The sequence below is a fragment of the Lynx rufus genome, unplaced genomic scaffold (assembly GCF_022079265.1).
Source record: "Lynx rufus isolate CCGP_SWC_20201006 ecotype Redwood Valley unplaced genomic scaffold, mLynRuf1.p SCAF_3, whole genome shotgun sequence".
Taxonomy (NCBI): domain Eukaryota; kingdom Metazoa; phylum Chordata; class Mammalia; order Carnivora; family Felidae; genus Lynx; species Lynx rufus.
Genome location: NW_025814845.1, coordinates 83,399,457 through 83,420,187, shown reverse-complemented (window position 1 = coordinate 83,420,187; position 20,731 = coordinate 83,399,457). Strand labels below are relative to the sequence as shown.

The 20,731-nt window shown below is 38.9% G+C and overlaps 1 protein-coding gene across 1 annotated transcript in view; it reads left to right on the top strand.

Annotated features, from left to right (window-relative positions):
- The first annotated feature begins 11,612 nt into the window (after positions 1-11,612).
- The window catches only part of CENPE (centromere protein E), an 86,790-nt gene continuing 77,671 nt past the window's right edge, over positions 11,613-20,731 (top strand). The window contains exons 1-8 of the mRNA XM_047091827.1: positions 11,613-11,696; positions 13,476-13,567; positions 16,124-16,213; positions 16,331-16,449; positions 17,618-17,737; positions 18,137-18,218; positions 18,371-18,438; positions 18,511-18,576. Coding sequence (XP_046947783.1) covers positions 11,641-11,696; positions 13,476-13,567; positions 16,124-16,213; positions 16,331-16,449; positions 17,618-17,737; positions 18,137-18,218; positions 18,371-18,438; positions 18,511-18,576 — 693 coding nt within the window. The 5' untranslated portion in view covers positions 11,613-11,640. The remainder of the gene's footprint in view (positions 11,697-13,475; positions 13,568-16,123; positions 16,214-16,330; positions 16,450-17,617; positions 17,738-18,136; positions 18,219-18,370; positions 18,439-18,510; positions 18,577-20,731) is intronic.

Genomic DNA, 20,731 nt, shown 5'->3' with positions numbered 1-20,731 from the left:
CAGATTCTGTGTCTCCCTCTCTCTCTTCCCCTCCCCTGTTCATGCTCTGTCTCTCTCTCTCAGAAATAAATAGACATTTAAAAAAATTTTTTTTAGTATTTGAACAGATCAAAAATCCACATAAAAAAATGAGCAAAGGAGCAAAGGACTTTTTAATCCAAGTGGACAATTTAAAACATAAGATGTAAATATTACATAATAATTTATCATGATGTTGGATTATTTATTACTCTGTAGTGTTTACAACTTCATTTTTTTTTCTGATAGTGTCTTTGTAACCCCTTAATATTCATATAGCTTCCATTTGGTTGACTGGTTATGTAAAATTAGATATATTGATGTAATGGACTAGTATTCAACATTAAATACAATGTGTCTTGCAAGATAATAAATAAATAAATACATACATACATACATACATACACAAAATATCACATAATAATGAAAGGATGGCCAATCCTTTGGCAAGCAGGAAACTACAGATTAAAATAATATTTTTTCCCTATAAGATTTTTAAAAATAGAAATATTGATAACATCATGGATTGGTGAAGGATAAGGAAGTAGACACTCACATACTCTTGGTTGTACTATGATTGGTACAACTTCTTTGGAAAGTAATTTGGTAGTACTTGTTATAATTCAAAACAAGCATATTGTTTGGGTCAACATTTTGACTTCTAGCAATCCACTCTATGAAAATAAAGGTATGCGCATGGAATGGTGTATATAGATGGATTTTTGTATTATAAGCTATATTAAAACAGTGACAACAATTGAAATGCCCATATAAAGGAATGACTGAATAAACCACAATATAACCATATAATTGAATATTAGGCATCCAGTAAGAAAAAAAAGGGGGGAAGGCAGATCTATATATTGATTTGTTAGCATAAAAAGCAAATTGCATATCAATAAGTACAGAATGATTCCATTCTTGAAAACATTAATGTGGTCCACTTCTCTAAACAGATTTTTTGCACATATTTTAGAAAAGGTCAGGGCGCCTGGGTGGCGCAGTCGGTTGAGCGTCCGACTTCAGCCAGGTCACGATCTCGCGGTCCATGAGTTCGAGCCCCGCGTCGGGCTCTGGGCTGATGGCTCAGAGCCTGGAGCCTGTTTCCGATTCTGTGTCTCCCTCTCTCTCTGCCCCTCCCCCGTTCATGCTCTGTCTCTCTCTGTCCCAAAAATAAATAAACGTTGAAGAAAAAAAAAGAAAAGAAAAGGTCAGAAAGGTTTTTGAGAAGATGGCGGCATAGGAGGACTCTAGGCTCACCTCCTCCTGCTGATCACTTAGATTCCACCCACACCTGCCTAAATAACCCAGAAAACCACCAGAAGAGGAGCAGAACAGACTCTCTGGAGCCAAGCATAGACAAGAGGCCCACGGAAAAGTGTAGGAAGGGCCAAGAGGTGGTGCACGCAACACGGACTGGCGGGAGGGAGCTGGGGCAGTGGAGGGGCAGCCCACCTGGCAAGGCAGAGCCCCAAAAGTCTGGCTTGCAAAAGCGGAGTGGCCAGAAGGACTGAGTTCTGACAGCCAGCGGGACTTAACATCTGGAATGTTGTAAGTCAACAGCTCTGCTCTCGGAGAGCAGGGAGGGCGAGAGGATGCCAGGACAGAGAGTTATTAAGCCCCAGGAGACAGATCTCAGCTCCGCGGGGAACAAAGGTGCTGGCCAGCGCCATCTCCCTCTCCCATCCCCCAGCCAAAACCCCAAAGGGAACCAGTTCACCGAACTTGCTTGCACCGCACAAATACCCAACACTGCGCTTCAGTGGATCCATCCCTCCTATGGGTCTGCCTCTCTCCTGGTACTGCAAGGCCCCTCCCACAGGGGACCACCGACAGGCAAAGTGAGCTAAGCCTGCTCCTCCCGCCCCTGTGCACCTTGCGGATCCACCCCGGCTAATACGCCAGATCCCATCAAAGCAGCACCACAAGCCTGGCAGTGTGCAAGTAACCCAGACAGGGGCCACACCACTCCACAGTGAGTCCTGACCCTGGGAGAGGGAAAGATAAGGTACACACCGCTCTGACTGTGGCCCTAGCGGTGGGCTGGGGACAGACATCGGGTCTGACTCCGGCTCTGCCCACCAACACAAGTTACTCCAGACACCACAGGGGAAGTGCCCTGCAGTTCCGCGCCACCCCAGGGACTATCCAAAATGATGAAACAGAAGAATTCTCCTCAAAAGAAACTCCAGGAAGTAACGACAGCTAGCAAGTTGATCAAAAATGATTTAAGCAATATAATGGAACAAGAATTTAGAATAATAGTCATAAAATTAATCGCTTGGCTTGAAAAAAGTATAGAGGACAGCAGAGAATCTCTTACTACAGAGATCAAGGGACTAAGAAATAGTCATGAGGAGCTAAAAATTGCTATAAATGAGGTACAAAATAAAATGGAGGCGACCACAGCTCGGATTGAAGAGGCAGAGGAGAGAATAGGTGAATTAGAAGATAAAACTATGGAAAAAAAGGAAGCTGAGAATAAGAGAGATAAAAAAAATCCAGGAGTATGAGGAGAGAATTAGAGACCTAAGTGATGCAATCAAATGGAACAATATCTGTATAATAGGAATTCCAGAAGAGGAAGAGGGAGAGAAAAGGGGCTGAAGGTTTACTTCAACAAATCATAGCTGAGAACTTCCCTGATCTGGGGAAGGAAAAAGGCATTGAAATCCAAGAGGCACAGAGAACTCCCTTCAGACGTAACTTGAATTGACCTTCTGCACGGCATACCATAGTGAAACTGGCAAAATACAAGGATAAAGAGAAAATTCTGAAAGCAGCTAGGGATAAACATGCTCTAACATAAAAAGGGAGACCCATAAGACTCGTGACCTCTCTACTGAAACTTGGCAGGCCAGAAAGGAATGGCAGGAAATCTTCAATGTGATGAACAGAAAAAATATGCAGCCAAGAATCCTTTATCCAGCAAGTCTGTCATTCAGAATAGAAGGAGAGATAAAGGTATTCCCAAACAAAAACTGAAGGAATTCATCACCACTAAACCAGCCCTACAAGAGATTCTAAGGGGGATTCTGTGAGTGAAATGTTGTAAGGACCACAAAGGACCAGAGACATCACTACAAGCATGAAACCTACAGACATCACAATGACTCTAAACGCATATCTTTCAATAATAACACAATGTAAATGGACTAAATGCTCCAACCAAAGGACACAGGGTATCAGAATGGATACAAAAACAAGACCCATCTATTTGCTGTCTACAAGAGACTCATTTTAGACCTGAGGACACCTTCAGATTGAAAGTGAGGGGTGAAGAACTATCTATCATGCTACTGGAAGTCAAAAGAAAGCTGGAGTAGCCATAATTATATCAGACACACTAGACTTTAAATTAAAGGTTATAACAAGAGATGAAGAAGGGCATTATATGATAATTACAGGGTCTATCCATCAGGAAGAGCTAACAATTATAAATGTCTCTATGCCGAATACGGGAGCCCCCAAATATATAAAACAATCACAAACATAAGCAAACTTACTCATAAGAATGTGGTAATTGCAGGGGACTTTAATACTCCACTTACAACAATGGATAGATCATCTAGACAGAGAATCAGTAAAGAAACAAGGGCCCTGAATGATACATTGGTCCAGATGGACTTGACAAATATATTTAGAACTCTACATCCCAAAGCAACAGAATATACTTTCTTCTCAAGTGCACATGGAACCTTCTCCAAGATAGATCACATACTGTGTCACAAAACAGCCCTTCATAAGTATAAAAAAATTGAGATCATACCTTGCACACTTTCAGACCACAATGCTATGAAGCTTGAAATCAACCACAGGAAAAAGTCTGGAAAACCTCCAAAAGCAGGGAGGTTAAAGAACACCCTACTAAAGAATGAACAGGTCAACCAGGCAATTAGATAAGAAATTTAAAAATATATGGAAACAAATGAAAATGAAAATACAACAATCCAAACACTCTGGGATGCAGCGAAGGCAGTCCTGAGAGGAAAATACATTGTAATCCAGGCCAATCTCAAGAAACAAGAAAAATCCCAAATACAAATTCTAACAGCACACCTAAAGGAAATCAAGCAGAACAGCAGAGACACACCAAACCCAGAAGAAGAAGAGAAGTAATAAAGATCAGAGCAGAAATAAACAATATAGAATCTAAAAAAAAAAAACAGTAGAGCAGATCAATGAAACCAAGAGTTGGTTTTTTGAAAAAATAAATGAAATTGATAAACCTCTAGCCAGGCTTGTCAAAAAGAAAAGGGAGATGACCCAAACAGAAAAAAATCATGAATGAAAATGGAATTATTACAACCAATCCCTCAGAAAAGGTCAGAAAGAAACAACATACATCATCTTAAGGAAAATGAAATTTGATGGGTAATAAGGAACATTCACTTGACAATTCTAGATGTATCTTTTTTAGAATAGTGGACTTACAGATGATCCTTCTTTTTGTAATTTGATAGCATTTTTCTGAAATAGAGAATAATTGCTGAAGCAAAGTCCAGGAAGAGACTGAAGAGGAAAGAGTCAGGGTGTACACAGAAGAATCCACCTTGGACATGACAAAACCTCATCCTCCAGAAGCGTGTGGAAATAGATGGTGGGGATATGGATCAATTGGAACACAGTCTGTAAGGGTAGGAGAACTCAGAGACGAGACATCTTGCCTGGTAGCCTGGTTTGTCAATAAGGATGAGGATGGGACCCAGGCACGAGGAGAGTGAGGAAGGTTTGGAATCATCACTGAGGGAAAGAAGAAGGTTGATCACCAAGGACAAGGGAGGAAGTTTTTATTACCTAGGCCTAAAAGCAGCAGCATTAACTGTAAGACTTCCTGTCTGTCCAGAAAGAAGAGAATGGATTCTGGTGGACTGCCATATCCGTCTCGTCTCTGCAGCACTGTGACTACCTGAGATATCCTCTGCAACCTGGATCACTTTTCCTGTCCCTTCACTCATTCCATATTCTGTTGGACACCTATCCAAACTCAATTTTAACAAGTTCCTCTTTTTTACAAAGATGTCATAGATTTATTGAAGCTGATGGAAATCTTAGATATTCTCTTAGCCAATTTCCTCATTTTGTAGATGAGAAAAATGGTAAATCATAAAGATAAATGATTTTCTGGTATTGTGGCATAGCTTATAAACAGTGGAGTTGGACTGACACAGGTCAGTGCTGTTTCCATGATGCCACAGAAATCCTGTGTAACCATGATTAAAATGAAAAGGATACTATGTCTGTGATCATTACAAATACTTACATAGCAAAATTAAAGGTAAGACTCCTGTTTTGGAAATTAAAGAAAAGTACTCCTGTTGAAGGGAATGGCATGATGTAAATATATACTGTAATTAATTGTATATGAAATGCATAAAATAAATGAGGACAGGAGAATAATTTGAATTGATGCATATTCCTAATATCACAAGCTTCTCTGAATCCTAAAATTTGCACCACACTCTAGAACTACAAAACACTATTCAAGGCTATGCCATGCTTTAGAAGGATTACAGTGCCCTCTGCAGCTTCAGAAGAAATAAACACAGTTTGGGGGGCAAAACAGTAACTTAAGTATCAACATGGAACTGTGTGCAATTAACAGGCCTCAAAAATGTACTTTACCTTCTTAAACTGAATGCAAATATTTATGTAAAGATCACACTTTAAGCAAAGTGCACTACAGCATGTACAGCAAGTATTTTTGTAAAAAGATATACAATATAGGAAAAAATACATATGTACATATGTACAGATTAATTTGGGAGAACACTCAGGAAATGCCAAAATTGCCTTTGGGATGACAATGGCACCCTGGGGATCAGATGTAGCAAGGTTTATTTTTCACTGTGATTTATCATGTACTACTTAAACATTTTCATCACGTGCATGTGTTAATTTTCCAGGTAAGAAAAAAATTAATCAATAAACCTTTTAAGTACCTTTCAGAGAAAGGATATGCATCCAAATCTGAAGCCTGTCTCTCCAGAAGTTCCATAACTTCAGACAAGTTGTTTACTCTGTTAAAAAAGAAAAAAAAAAAAGCCCAAAATAAAGTTATTTATGTCAAGCCTCACATAACCAAACTGAGACTTAATTACTGTTTCAGCTCTCCCAGAAATGGAATCTTAAACCATATCAATCAGGAATCACCTAATGTGGTACTGATTAGGTAATCTGCCTGATAAACCCCTTCCATCCTCTGAAGGAAAGTAACTTTTCAATAACTACCCTGCTTTTTTTTTTTTTTTTTTTTTTTTTGCCTAGTATGACTTCTTTGTTCCCCTTCCTTCTGCCTATAAGTCTCATTTTGTATAGCTTCTTGGGGCTCCTTTCTATCTGCTAGATTGGATGCCTGGTTTTAATCAATTTTTGCTCAAATAAACTATCAAAATTTTTAATATGTCTCAGTTTAACTTTTAACAAATCTCTTTGCCTTTCCTGACCAATTTAAAACATAGCTTTTCCTTAACTCTGTTTTATCTTATTCGATACAGCCTAGCATCTTCATAATTTAAAGTAGTCTATACTAGTTAAAACCAATCCTGAATGAGTAGACTATTTTACATACAGTTTTTATCTATTAGCTAATTTCTTAATGTTGAGAGAAATAATATTCATTAATTAAGATATTAATAATTATGAAATAGTATACAATGAAATGTAGGTCTACTTTCTAACAGGCCTCTGCTCCAAAGGAGATTAGTTGTCCTCTGTGCAGCTTTCCCAGAAATTGTTAATAAGTACTTATAAAGTGATTGAATAAACAAGTTTTTAATTGAATGTTTATTATACTCTAAGTCTCTTTGTCTTTTTTTAAGTTTATTTATTTATTTTTTTTAAATTGTTTTTTTTTAATTTTTTAACGTTTATTTATTTTTGAGACAGAGAGAGGGAGCACAAACAGGGGAGGGTCAGAGAAAGAGGAAGACACAGAATCTGAAACAGGCTCCAGGCTCTGAGCTGTCAGCACAGAGCCTGATGTGGGGCTCGAACTCACGGACCGCGAGATCATGACCTGAGCCGAAGTCGGACGCTTAACCGACTGAGCCACCCAGGCGCCCCTATTTATTTATTTTTTAGAGAGAGTACGCAGCCATGTGTGCACGCATGAGCAGGGGTGGGGCAGAAAGAGAGGGAGATGGAGAATCCCAAGCAGGCTAGGTGTTGTCAGCCTGGAGCCCCATGTGGGGCTGGAACCCACTAACCTTGAGATCATGTCCTGAGTCAAAATCAAGAGTCAGACACTTAACCCACTGAGCCACCCAGGCACCCTTCTAAGTCTCTTTCTAGATGCACAGGTAAAGTATAAACAAAAATGTTGCTAACCACTAGTTAGAGCTGACACTCTAGTGAGAGGAAACAAATAATACATACATAAATCAATACTTATATTATTTCTGAAAGTTTTAAGTAACCTTTTAAAAGAAGAATAAAGAAAGAGAAGTAGCAGACAAGAGAGTTGTTATTTTATACAGAGTACTGAGAAGGTGACATCTGAGCAGATACCAAATCTAAATGAAGAAGGAAAACATAGATATCTAGGGTAAGAGTCTACAAGGCAGAGAACAGCCAGTGCAAAGGCCTTCAGAGAGAGGGAGCCTGACTACTATTCAAGAAACTGTCAGGAGACCAGTGTGCCTGGAGTGGAAACAGCAAAAAAGAGAGTGGTAGGGGGTAAGGCCAGAGGGGTAGCAAGGGGCAGTATCGTGTGAGGGAGATAGCTGAGACTGTAATCTTATTCTGAGAAAAATTGGGGTTGGGGTGGCCCTGGGGGTCTTAAGAGAGAATTAATATGACCTAACTTATATTTGTAAAAGATCACTCAAATTGCTGTGTTGTGAATAGGCTGGTAGTGGGGGTGGGCAAAGCTAGAAACATGGAGATGAGTTCAGTAAGAGATGATGGTATTTTGGACCAGATGGATAGCAGGAGTTGTAGTAAATGGCCATATTCTGGAATAGTCTCAAAGTAGCCCCAACAGAATTTTCAGGAACACCAAATGTAGACTCTGAGAGAAAAGAAGTTGAGCATGGTAACTCCATAGTTTGTGGTCTGGGTAACCACAAAGGGTGGAGTTGCCATTAACTGAGTTGTGGAAAACTGGAGATTCACCAGGTTTTGAGGGGAAGATCATGAATTCGGTATTAGACATTTTAATTTTGCTGTCCAAGCAAAAGTTTAATTTTGCTGTCCAATATTAGATGTCCAAGATGGGAGAAACTAAAGCAAATGTTTGCTAAAGACCAACTGCTGTCCAATTGGACCAATTGCTGTCCAAGCAAAATTTTAATTTTGCTGTCCAATATTAGATGTCCAAGATGGGAGAAACTAAAGCAAATGTTTGCTAAAGAGCAATTTATTAGAGAAGGGGAAATGACAACATTAGACAGAGAGAAATTAAGCCAGAAGGGGCAGGATCTAGAGCAAACATGGAGAGGTTTTCAGAGTGGAGGACAGAGGATGTTCACAAAGTTACAATCTGGAGGATGAGGTAAATGGCACAAACAAGCAGGTGGGTAACCAGGTTGGCAGGAGTCAATGCAAAGTGTCTTCTAGCTGCTTCTATTTTCACAGTGAAATAGAAAAGAAAATCTTGTTTGAATAAATTAGGGAATCCCTTTTTATTCCCTTCCTTAAAACCTTCCATTAGATTCCCCTCACCATTGGAATAAGAGCCTAACATTTTATCATGGCCCACAAGACTTCACAGGACCTGGCCCCACATACCTCTCTCCATTGCCCAAAATGTTTCAGCCACAGGGGCCTTCTTTTTATGCCTCAGACATGTACAAGACAAACTTGTACAAGCCTTGAGTTCTTTGACTCACTTGTCCCTCTATCTGAGACAAATAAAAGAGGTATCCTTACCCTCCCATGCATGGCTAATTCTTTTCATATAAGTCTCACCTCAAAAGTCCCCTCCCTAGGCCTTTCTTGAGCATCCCATCTAAAGTGACACCTCCTTGGGGCACCCGGGTAGCTCAGTGGGCTAAACATCCCACTCTCGATTTTGGCTCAGGTCATGATCTCATGGTCTTGAGATCAAGCCCGATGGGCATGGAGCCTTCTTAAGATTCTCTTTCTTCCTCTGCCCATCTCTCTTGAGCATGAGTGCTCTCTCTTTCAAAAAAAAAAAAGTGGCACCTCCCCTTATCATAAGATCCTAGAACTACATCTGGCACATAGTAGATGTTCAATAAGTATTTCTTTATGAACATATTTGGAAAATTAAATGGAAAACTGCATGCAGAGCATACACCAGAGCACCTGACACATAGTAAATCTCATTAAATGTTAGCTGCTGTGATGATGGCAGCAAAGACTAGCATGGCCACAATCACGAGCACAACTCTGAAAGGCCAATCCTCCTCTGTGCTCTTGAACCACCCCACTTTGTGTTGTCAGAGATTTTCTCTCATTAATTGCATGTCCCTTCTTCCTCTTTATAGGCTCCTTCCCTTCAGCTAAATATGTGCAATATTTCACCACCATTTTTTAAAAAGCAATTAAAATATATTTTTCTTAACTCTGTCTTATTAGGTGCAGCCAAGTATCATCAGGGTTTAGTCCTTAAAAAAAGAGTAATCTAGGGGCACCTGGGTGGCTCAGTCAGTTAAGTGTCCAACTTCAGCTCAGGTCATGATCTCATGGTCCATGGGTTTGAGGCCCATGTCAGGTTCTGTGCTGACAGCTCAGAGCCTGGAGTCTGTTTCGGATTCGGTGTGTGTGTGTGTGTGTGTGTGTGTGTCCGCGCGCGCACATCTGCCCCTCCCCACCCACTCTCTCAAAAATAAACATTAAAAAAAAAGATTAAAAAAAATAAAAAATAGGGGCGCCTGGGTGGCGCAGTCGGTTAAGCGTCCGACTTCAGCCAGGTCACGATCTCGCGGTCCGGGAGTTCGAGCCCCGCGTCAGGCTCTGGGCTGATGGCTCAGAGCCTGGAGCCTGTTTCCGATTCTGTGTCTCCCTCTCTCTCTGCCCCTCCCCCGTTCATGCTCTGTCTCTCTCTGTCAAAAATAAATAAACATTGAAAAAAAAAAAATTTAAAAAAAATAAAAAATAAAAAATAAAAAAAGAGTAACCTATACTAGCTCACAGCTGAATGTTCAAACTCATTTTTATTTACTGTTTTTTTTTCCATTAACTAGTTTTTCCAAGTTTAACAACTAGATATTTGCATGGTTAAAATATTATTAATTATAAAATATTACACAGTGGAAGGTAGATTTACTATCTAACTCATCCTCCCTCTCTAAGGAAATTAGGTATATTCTGTGTATCTTTCCAGAAATTATGTATGCATATCTAGACACATAAATATCCTTTGAAAATATCATAGAGGATCATATTGTGTACACAATTCCACACCTTGGGTTTCTATCAGTTAATGAAACACCTTGAACAGCTTTCTAAAGTACATATTAAGAGCTATATCATTCTTTTTACCAGCTACATAGCATTTCATTTTATTGATAATATTCCATCCATTTAACTAGTCTCAGATTTATTATTTATTGGCACTTAATGTGTTTTCAGCCATTTGCTATTGTAAGCAATCCTGCAACCCATATACATATATCCTTGCACAGTCCTTCAAATACATGTATAAATTAATTCTTAAAAGCAGAATTGCCTGTAAAAAGGGCATGAATATCTTCCACTTTTTATTGATATTGCCAAATTTGCGCCCAAAACAGTTTTATTACATCACTAGAATTTTCTACTCCTCTAAATAATTAATTATTAGTAACTGCCGGTCATATTTTTGGTGAGGGAAAGGGAATAATTCCTGAAGCTCCTTAAACCAACTATGAAAGGGAATGAAATCACTCTTAAAGAGAATGTTAACACTTTACTATGATACATATTTTTTAAAAAGAAAATAGCACTATTTCCAGGAAAGAATTATTTAGAATTACTTTCCCACTCTTGCTAATAAATGTTCACCGTATTACTCAAAGAGTTTTTCCAGTGTTCAATAATTCTCTTTCCAAAACAGCTCCTCTTAGGAACTCACAGCCATTGGAAATAGGAGTTTAAAGAAAAAGGAAACTGTAAAACATAAAACTCAGAGTTTCTAAAGAGCACAATAAGATTCTTACGTTTCGGGGCAGCGAAGTGACTTTCAATTCTTGTCTTTTAAGGTATTTTTAATTTTAAAAAGCTGTTAGGAGATTCTTAATTCTGTTGGTGGATTTAAAGGTCTTAACTCTTTGTGAAAAAAAAAAATTATCTGCCTTATTTTCCTACACACGGCAAACTCTTTAGGGGTGAGGTTTGTAAACAGCTGCCTGCATTTCAGTGACTTTTAGCAGGTAATAGTTCCGCTGCAGCCAAAACATCCGCTCGCCGCCTGCTTCCCCCATCTCCTCTCTGTGACTCCCTACCCTACTCTCTTCCAGATCCTTTATTCCCCCCTCCACCTTTTATCCGTGGACGCGCCGCCGGCCTCGCGCCCCCCGCGCCGAGCACAGTGGAACAACCCATGACGTCACGAGGCCGCGGCTCAATCAGACGCGGAGTTTGGGAAATTTTAAACTCAAAGGCGGGGCGGCCGGTGGTCTCAGAAGAAGGGACGCTGAACAACTGTGCCAGTTCCCTGGGATCTAGCCTGGCAGGATGGCGGAGGAAGGGGCTGTCGCGGTGTGCGTGCGGGTCCGGCCGCTCAACAGCAGGTAGGTGGGCCAGACCGAGACCGGGTCCCAGCTGCGGCCTCTGGCGCGGGCCTGAGCCCCAGAGTGAGTCCTCGCTGCTCCTTCCTGCTGCCTGGTATCTCGGCCTCTTACCCGCTTTGTGCCACGGTGTCCTTATCTGGTAGTGACCAAGAGGAAGGATCGGAAGATCTATAAGACAATTTCCAGCTGTAGGAGTCTTTTAGATGTTAACTCAGGCTCGCCAACGTTAAAGACCTCAACGCCAGCCCTGCACTGCCTCCCCGAATGCGCTTCCCCACCCCACCCCACCCCACCCCACCCCACCCCACCCCACTCCTTAAAGGAAGTCGTATCGGAAAGGTTTTTATTTGTATTCATCTGTCATTTTGCACTTAACTGCCTCTCCCTTATTACTGTGTACTTCTTGAGAGCAAGGACTAGTCTGTCTTGTTGCATTGTATTCAAAGGCACTCAAGACTTCAGTCAATGACTGAATTCAACATTCAGAACGTTGAATGGCTGATATTTATCAATACTGATTTTTTTTTTTTTTAGTACAGTGTACTCTACTACATAGACACTACCATCCTTGCCCCTGTGGATCTACATTCTAGTGGGCAGACAGAAAATAAAGTAAAAAATACAGAATGTTAAGTTGACATAATGTTACAGGAGTCATGCTACAGAGAAAAAAAGAAGGGGGGGGGGGAATGAAGTCTTTGCTTCTCTCTGATCTGTGGCCCTCACTCCAGAATACTAACATATTTTGTGTTTGAGAAATATTTATTAAATATCACTAGGTGTTAATAAATGAGGAATTTCCTATTTTTAAATATCTCATTACTTAATGCATTAGAAGACCATTATGTTACAATTACAATATTTAATCTCTTATTTTTGAAAGGGACTGATATGCAGTCAGAATTGATACGCATTTAGGCATGTATAGGAACTTAAAGCAAGATGACATTGAAGAGAGAAATAAACATGTTCCAGATCTAGTATGCCATGTTAAGAATTTCAGATGTTTTTTAAAAGTTGTGAGCAAGAGTGACATAATCAGAGTTGCATTTTGAATGTATCTTTTCAGCAACCAGTACTAGGTAGGAGGGTAGAAATGAAGAACTTCACCAGGAAACTCCCATGAGAAGGCAGGAGTTAAAAGTCTTGGCCCACTTAAAAGTCTTGGCTCCTCAAAGGCAGATTTTCCATGTTTCTCATATATAGTATAAGTCAATACTACTATTTTTTTTAAGTTTACTTATTTTGAAAAAGAGAGAGAGAGCAGGAGGAGCAGAGACAGAGGGAAAGAGAAAGAATCCCAGGCAGGCTCCATACCAACAGCCCAGAGCCTAACATGGGGTTCAAACTCACAAAACATGAGACCATGGCCTGAGCCGAAACCAAGAGTCCGACACTTAACTGACTGAGCCACCCAGGTTCCCCAATACTATCTTTTAAAATATTCTTCAGAAGAGGCACCTGGGTGGCTCAGTCAGATAAGCGTCGGACTCCAGATCAGGTCATGATCTTACAGTTGGTGAGTTTGGGGCTCATGTCAGGCTTTGTGACAGCTCAGAGCCTGGAGCCTGCTTGGGATTCTGTCTCCTTCTCTCTCCACCCATCCCCTGCTTACACTCTGTCTCTCCCTCTCAAAAATAAATAAACATTTAAAAATAAATAAATTTATTTATTAACTAATAAAATATTTTTCAGAAGACAGAATCTTTTAAATTATCTGTCATATGACATGAATTCCATGACCAGTTTTACTAAAATGCAGTGTTTTTATTCTTTCAGAGAAGAAGCTCTTGGAGGAGATACCCAAATTTACTGGAAAACTGACAATAATGCTATTTATCAAGTTGATGGCAGTAAATCCTTCAATTTTGGTAAGTTTATAATAGCATCAAAAGTTAATACATTATCCTTTTCCTATTAGGACTACAAAAGGCTTATCCATAATACTGGATTTGTCATTAAAGATCAGACGAGGCCTTGTGTAAACTGCATTAGTAAAAACTCAAAAATTGTTCATCCATCATGTATGATAAATAAGATAATAAATTGCTATTTAAAATGCAGTTATGTGTGGAACCTGAGAAACTTAACAGAAGACCATGGGGGAACGGAAAGTGAAAAAAATAGTTACAGAGAGGGAGGGAGGCAAACCATAAGAGACTCTTAAATACAGAGAACAAACTGAGGCTTGATGGGGGAAGGGAAAATGGGTGATGGGCATTGAGGAGGGCACTTGTTGGGATGAGCACTGGGTGTTGTATGTAAGCAATGAACCACGGGAATCTACCCCAAAACCAAGAGCACACTATATGTTAGGCAATTTGACAATAAATTATATTTTTAAAAATGCAGTTATAGTCATAGTGCCTCAAGGTTGAAACTAACATTTTTTCCTCTTATTCATTAGTGTATTTGTGGCCTAAAACCCCATAAGCCTAAAATATGTTGCTTGATATCAAGTCATCTTTAAGATCTTTGATTTTAGTATATACTTTCCACAATTATTTTTAAGAAAATTCTTTAAAGAATAAGTAGTGAAGATATTCCTTCTTTGTCTGCTAAAATACAGCAAAGACCTACCCCTGCTTTTGTGGAACTTCTCATATGATGAGAGAGAGGCTTTAAACAAGTAATTACATTTGTGACAGCATAAGCTTTGTGAGATTTACAGTGGGACATAACTAGTCTAGGTTTCTAAAATGGTACCACCAACACTGGGGCAGAAGGTCATGGAGGCCCTGAACGTTGACTCAGCTGATTTGTATATTGATTTAATATGGGTCTACTGCTGACACTGTGCCAGATACAGTTTTCAGCATGTCACATTTATTAACTCATTTAATCCTCATAACAAGCTTATGTGGTAGGTACTATACAGTAGGTGCCTTTCCATTTCAGAGTAACTGAAATAAGCCTAGAGTCACACAGCTAGCAAATGGAAGAGTCAGACTCACTAGCATGCTGTCATTTAGGCACCTCAGGGCAACAGTGAGGCCCTCTCAACAACTCTGGGAGTAAGAATGGTTAGGATGTTGAACTAGCATTAAGCTAGAAAGCCATCATAAAAGGTTTTGGAGCAAAGATGTAAAGAAGAGAAAACAATTTCTGGTAAAGGACTTGTTTTAGAGTATTAACATAATTTTTAAAAAGGTAGTACAATAAATGCCAGAGATTATAAAACCAAGAGAGAGGGATGCACAAGCATTCAGACTCATGATCTATGGGTTCTCTGTAGCCATGTATGCCCATCGTGGATTTGGACTTATCCACTTATCTAAAGCAAATGGCATTAAGATTTGAATTATCCTGCCATCTGTCCTTGCTCTGATATCATAACCCCTAAGCAGCCTTCAGATGGCACTTGATTTTCCTTTTTTTTTTTTTTTTTTTTTTCAACGTTTATTTATTTTTGGGACAGAGAGAGACAGAGCATGAACGGGGGAGGGGCAGAGAGAGAGGGAGACACAGAATCAGAAACAGGCTCCAGGCTCAGAGCCCGACGCGGGGCTCGAACTCCCGGACCGAGAGATCGTGACCTGGCTGAAGTCAGATGCTTAACCGACTGCGCCACCCAGGCGCCCCGGCACTTGATTTTCCATAGAGCTCTGCCAACAGGGCAAATGTGTTGTCGTGATGCAAACCATGTGATCACTGAATTTCTCATTGCACGTGGATGCATTTCCCTTCTGATTTAGAAATGCATTTCTTGTGAGCTTTTTAATATGAGGCTACCATTGAAAGTGTAGTCCATTTTTAATGTGCTAATTATGCTAACAAAATTAGCAGAGAACCACATCCTAGACTAGTGAATTCATCAGTACAAATGTACTCTAAACCCAGCCTCCTTTAGCAGCCAGCCAACTGGTCATTCCTTGTAACATTTCAGCTTTGTTAGGTCTCTTCTTCCATATGTGTGCATTTCTTGTTTTAGTTTGAGCTAGGTCTTCTTGCTAAATATGTTATAAACCTTAAAATTTCTCAGTAGTAATAGTTCATATTTCCTAAATATTGACTATAGGTTCACAATAATTCTATGAGGAAGAGAATTCATATCCATTTTACAGATTGGGTAATTGAGGCACAAAGGCATCAACCACCTTGCCCAAAGTCAACGCAGCTTATAAATGGTGGAACCAGATTTGCAGAGTCTGATTCGATAACCCTGTATTCAGCCACTGTGCCCTGCTGACTCTTAAAAGCACATAGAATAACTGAGAAGTCTGACTTGTAGTTTTTCTGTGTGAGGACCAACACATCTTACCTTATAGAAAAATATTTTTTCAGAGGACCAATAAGGTGAAGAGAATATTATGTCTTAAATATTTTATCTTATCATATCCTGACCATTTTATTTCTTTGCACAACTACTAAGAATGAAAACAAAGTTGGTTTGTTTAACTTCTGTATATGTGTTTTTTTCTTTTTAGATCGCGTCTTTCATAGTAATGAAACTACTAAAAATGTGTATGAAGAAATAGCAGTACCAATCATAGATTCTGCCATACAAGGCTACAATGGTTTGTATTCATTGTAGAAATATTTTGGTATTGGTTCTCTGTTTAAGTATTGATAGTTTCACATCTTACAGATTCATTTTTAATCTTTGCATGTGTGTGTGTGTTTTGTTTTTACAGGTACCATATTTGCCTATGGGCAGACTGCTTCAGGAAAAACATATACCATGATGGGTTCAGAGGATTATTTGGGAGTAATACCCAGGGCAATTCATGACATTTTCCAAAAAATTAAAAAGGTAAATAACTTAGGTAAATTTCTGGTACATAAAGGGAAAAGTAGTAATAGTAGGATGAAAACCTTAATATATTTTCTTATAATGATGAAAGGAAGTAGATTTACAGTTATCTCTTAATTAGCCATGGGTAAAGAAGGCATAACAGATTCATTTTTTTCCCCACAAACTTACTATGTAGAGCTTAAAGTTCTTTCATTCTTTTCCTTGAATCCTGAAACAGTAATAATCACACCAAAAAGTGGGTGTTGAGGAACAGGAAAATCTTACCAGAATGGTTAGCTCCTCGTTGTCTTTGTGTAACTACCAGTTATTTTTTTTTAATGTTTATTTATTTATTTTGAGACAGGGAATGAATGTGCGCAAGTGAGGGTAGGAGCAAAGAAAGAGAGAGAATCCCAAGCAGGCTCCACACTGTTAGGACAGAGCCTGACAAGGGGCTCGATCTCATGAACGGTGAGCCGAAATCAAGAGTCAGATGCCCACCGACTGAGCCACCCAGGCTCCCTGCTACCAGTGCTTATAAAGGAACAGAGAGGGGTGCCTGGGTGGCTCAGTCAGTTAAGTGTCCAAGTTTGCCTCAGGTCATGATCTCATGGTTGGTGGGTTCTACCCCTGCATCTGGCTCTGTGCTGACAGCTCAGAGCCTGGAGCCTGCTTCAAATTCTGTCTTCCTCTCACTCTCTGCCCCTCCCCTGCTCATGCTTTTTCTCAAAAATAAATAGACGTTAAAAAAAATTTTTTTTAACTAAAAAAAAAAAAAAAAACAGAAAAGTAGATGTAGAAAAAAGACAAGGAAAGCAGAAGGCCAGAATAAGCAACCTAGTTAATTAAGAGCTGGTTTTAGGTTTGTTTTTTCATTACTATTTTAATGATTTTTAATGTTCTTATTTGAACATCCATTGGTAGGTTTTATTTTGAGTTCAGAGAGTTGGACCAGGCACTCTCCTCTTCTAATTCTTTGATACTATACTTTTCATTATTACTGAAACATGTTTTTATATTTTAGTGTTTATTGTGGATATAAAACAACATGAGGTTTTGTTTGTTGTTTGCTTTACAAAGATAATTTCTCAGAACGTTTTAATATTTAATATTAGCACAGAAGTATTCAGTATTAGGTTTTCATAAATGGATGACCTCTGATGTTTTACCTATTTTTTTCTGCTAGTTTCCTGACAGAGAATTTCTCTTACGCGTGTCTTACATGGAGATATACAATGAAACCATTACAGACTTACTCTGTGACACTCAAAAAATGAAGCCTTTAATAATTCGGGAAGACTTCAACGTGAGTAACAGAGTTAGTGTGGTTCTAAAAATAGTCTTGCTTATTGGGATTCATGTTCTTGAACATTTACCTTTAATTTCTGTATTTTTTAAACTGTCTCCTATTTGTATGGTTTATTTTTTCATTTCTTAAGTGTTTATAGAGATAGCATATGAGCAACATGTATCGTTTTTAAACACTGACAGCCGTGATATTTTGGTATAAGTGCCCCCTAAAAAAGAGCAAAATGGAAGTATCAGGTTAGAATTTGGTACAGAAATAAATTGTACATATCATAGTTTACTTGTTATTTTCATCCATTTTCCATTTGTAACTTCTGCATGTGAATTCTATACTAGCTCACACCTTCTTGTGAGATGCAACTTTTTAGTGACTTCTCTATTCTTAACCTTGTTTCAGAGGAATGTATATGTGGCTGATCTCACAGAAGAAGTTGTTTACACATCAGAAATGGCTTTGAAGTGGATCACAAAAGGAGAGAGTAAGACTTTATACTGTATTTTTCCAAAACACTTGTAAAAACTATTCAGTTGAATGTATTTAGGCTTTAAATCACACTTTTCACTCTAAAAAAAGTCAATATTTTTCTTTGATTTTAATATACACACCTGAAATATGACTCCCTTTTCACAGAGAACAGACATTATGGAATTACAAAAATGAATCAAAGAAGCAGTCGTTCTCATACCATTTTTAGGATGGTAGGTAACTCTCTGTTTGGCCTTTCCAATTAGAAATGCACTGATTTTTTACAAGTTGTCTTTTCTGTCTAGATTTTGGAAAGTAGAGAGAAAGGGGAACCTTCCAATTGTGACGGATCCGTCAAGGTGTCCCATTTGGTGAGTATTGATGGACCATGATTCCGTACCACATGGGCCAAACCATAATTTAATTTGGCTGCTGGATGTTTGGTTTCATAAGAACTGTTAACTGAACTAAACAGGCAAAAACACCTATAAATTGGTAGTTTAGTCTCATCTATAAACATAAGATTACAAGCTGAAACATCGAACGAATTCAGAGGCTCTTTCTTCCTGTTATGTTATTGCTGTTGTCTCCTAAAATTTAGAGCGAAGCACTTTTCCTAACCAGAGTTCTTGGGGAAGAGTTTTTCCGTACACATTTAAGAGTATATTCTTGAAACGGGGGTGGGGGCAATTTGGTATTGTTGTTGCTGTTGTTTTGTCTCAGCCAAAAGAATTGAGACTCGTGAGATCAACAAAAACCTAACTGGGATGGTTAAAAAGTAAATCACATTATTCAAGTTCATTCTTAAATAAAATAAGGAAATTTTTTTTTTTTATTTTTTATTTTTTAAACGTTTATTTATTTTTGAGACAGAGCATGAACGGGGGAGGGTCAGAGAGGGAGACACAGAATCTGAAACAGGCTCCAGGCTCTGAGCTGTCAGCACAGAGCCCGACGCGGGGCTCAAACTCACGGACTGCGAGATCATGACCTGAGCCGAAGTTGGCCGCTTAACCGACTGAGCCACCCAGGCGCCCCAGGAAGTGTTTTACATTATAAACATTGTGTTTACGACTGTAAATCCCTTGAAGGGAAGAAAGACATTTATTCATCTTGATAGCCCCAACACAGTATACGTAGTTTATATTGAGTACTTGTTTGCTGAATAGTGAATATAAGCATGATGTAAACATTTCTTTTTTCTACATAAGTAAGCCACCATTTCCTTCTTGTTGCACTGAAGAAGTTCTCTTTTTTTTGTGCTTGCTTCCTGTTCCTTGCCAATATTGCTTTATTTTTGTCTTCAGGGTCTAAATTTCTTAGCTTCATGTAGGATATGATTTAAGATTATTCTTGAAAACTTCAGGGAAAAAAGAATAAAAAATCTCTAATTATTCACTTACAGATTTGAAAAATCAGAGTCTTAATAAATTCTAATTCTTGTTCACCTCAGTTATTTTACCATACCAATATAAAATTTATTTTAGTAGATGGTCTTGCTTTAATTTAACAATAAAACACAAAACCTAACTTCTGTTTTGTTTTCTAAACCCAATCTGTGATATTTCACTACAATTTTAACTTTTAATAATTTCTTTAATACTCTCGACATGTTCAGTAATCAATTTGATGACTTTTTTTATATACTTTGACACTCTATCATCTAGGGAATATAGATACCATCTGGGGCCCCTGGGTGGCTCAGTCGGTTAAGCGGCCGACTTCAGCTCAGTTCATGATCTCTCGGTCCGTGAGTTCGAGCCCCGCGTCGGGCTCTGTGCTGACAGCTCCGAGCCTGGAGCCTGTTTCAGATTCTGTGTCTCCCTCTCTCTGAACCTCCCCTGTTCATGCTCTGTATCTGCTCAAAAATAAATAAAATGTTAAAAAAAAAATTAAAAAAAAAATATAGATACCATCTGGTCCAACCCTTCAGCCTTTCTACTTATTGTAAGTATCTTCTTGGAAAGAAGTCTTCCTCAAAAGATCATTTTCTGGCTCTGTTTTGTTTTGTTTTGTTCTGTTTTTTTTTTTTTTTTTTTAGCATCTTCTGATCTTTCTGGTTCATAATATCCAGGTCCTTTTGGCTCTGCTTCTTCTCTGTTCCCTTTGTGGGAATTCTTTCTCCTACTCTACTGTCTAAAACATAGGAGTGTTCTGCTGTCACCTTTCTTGCTTCCTGCGTCTGCCCTCAGACATTCTGTTATCGTTTCTGTATTGATGACAGTCAAGTATTTTATCTAGAGTCTCTGAGCTCTAATTCATGTCTTTATAAAGATGATTATAATTGTGTGTCTCACTGTTACTTCAAACTTCAGTGTGTCTAAAACAAAATTAATTTCTTTCTATCATAGTGAATATTCCTTTTTTCCAGTAGTACCAACATTATCCTGGTCACCTAGGTTAGACCTGAGTCAGTTCTGACTCATCTTTTTCAGCCTTCCCCTTTTTGTGTCCATTCATCAGCATTTCTTATTCAACATTCCCATGGGCATCACATTCATTTAGGTCCTCATCTCCTGACCTGGC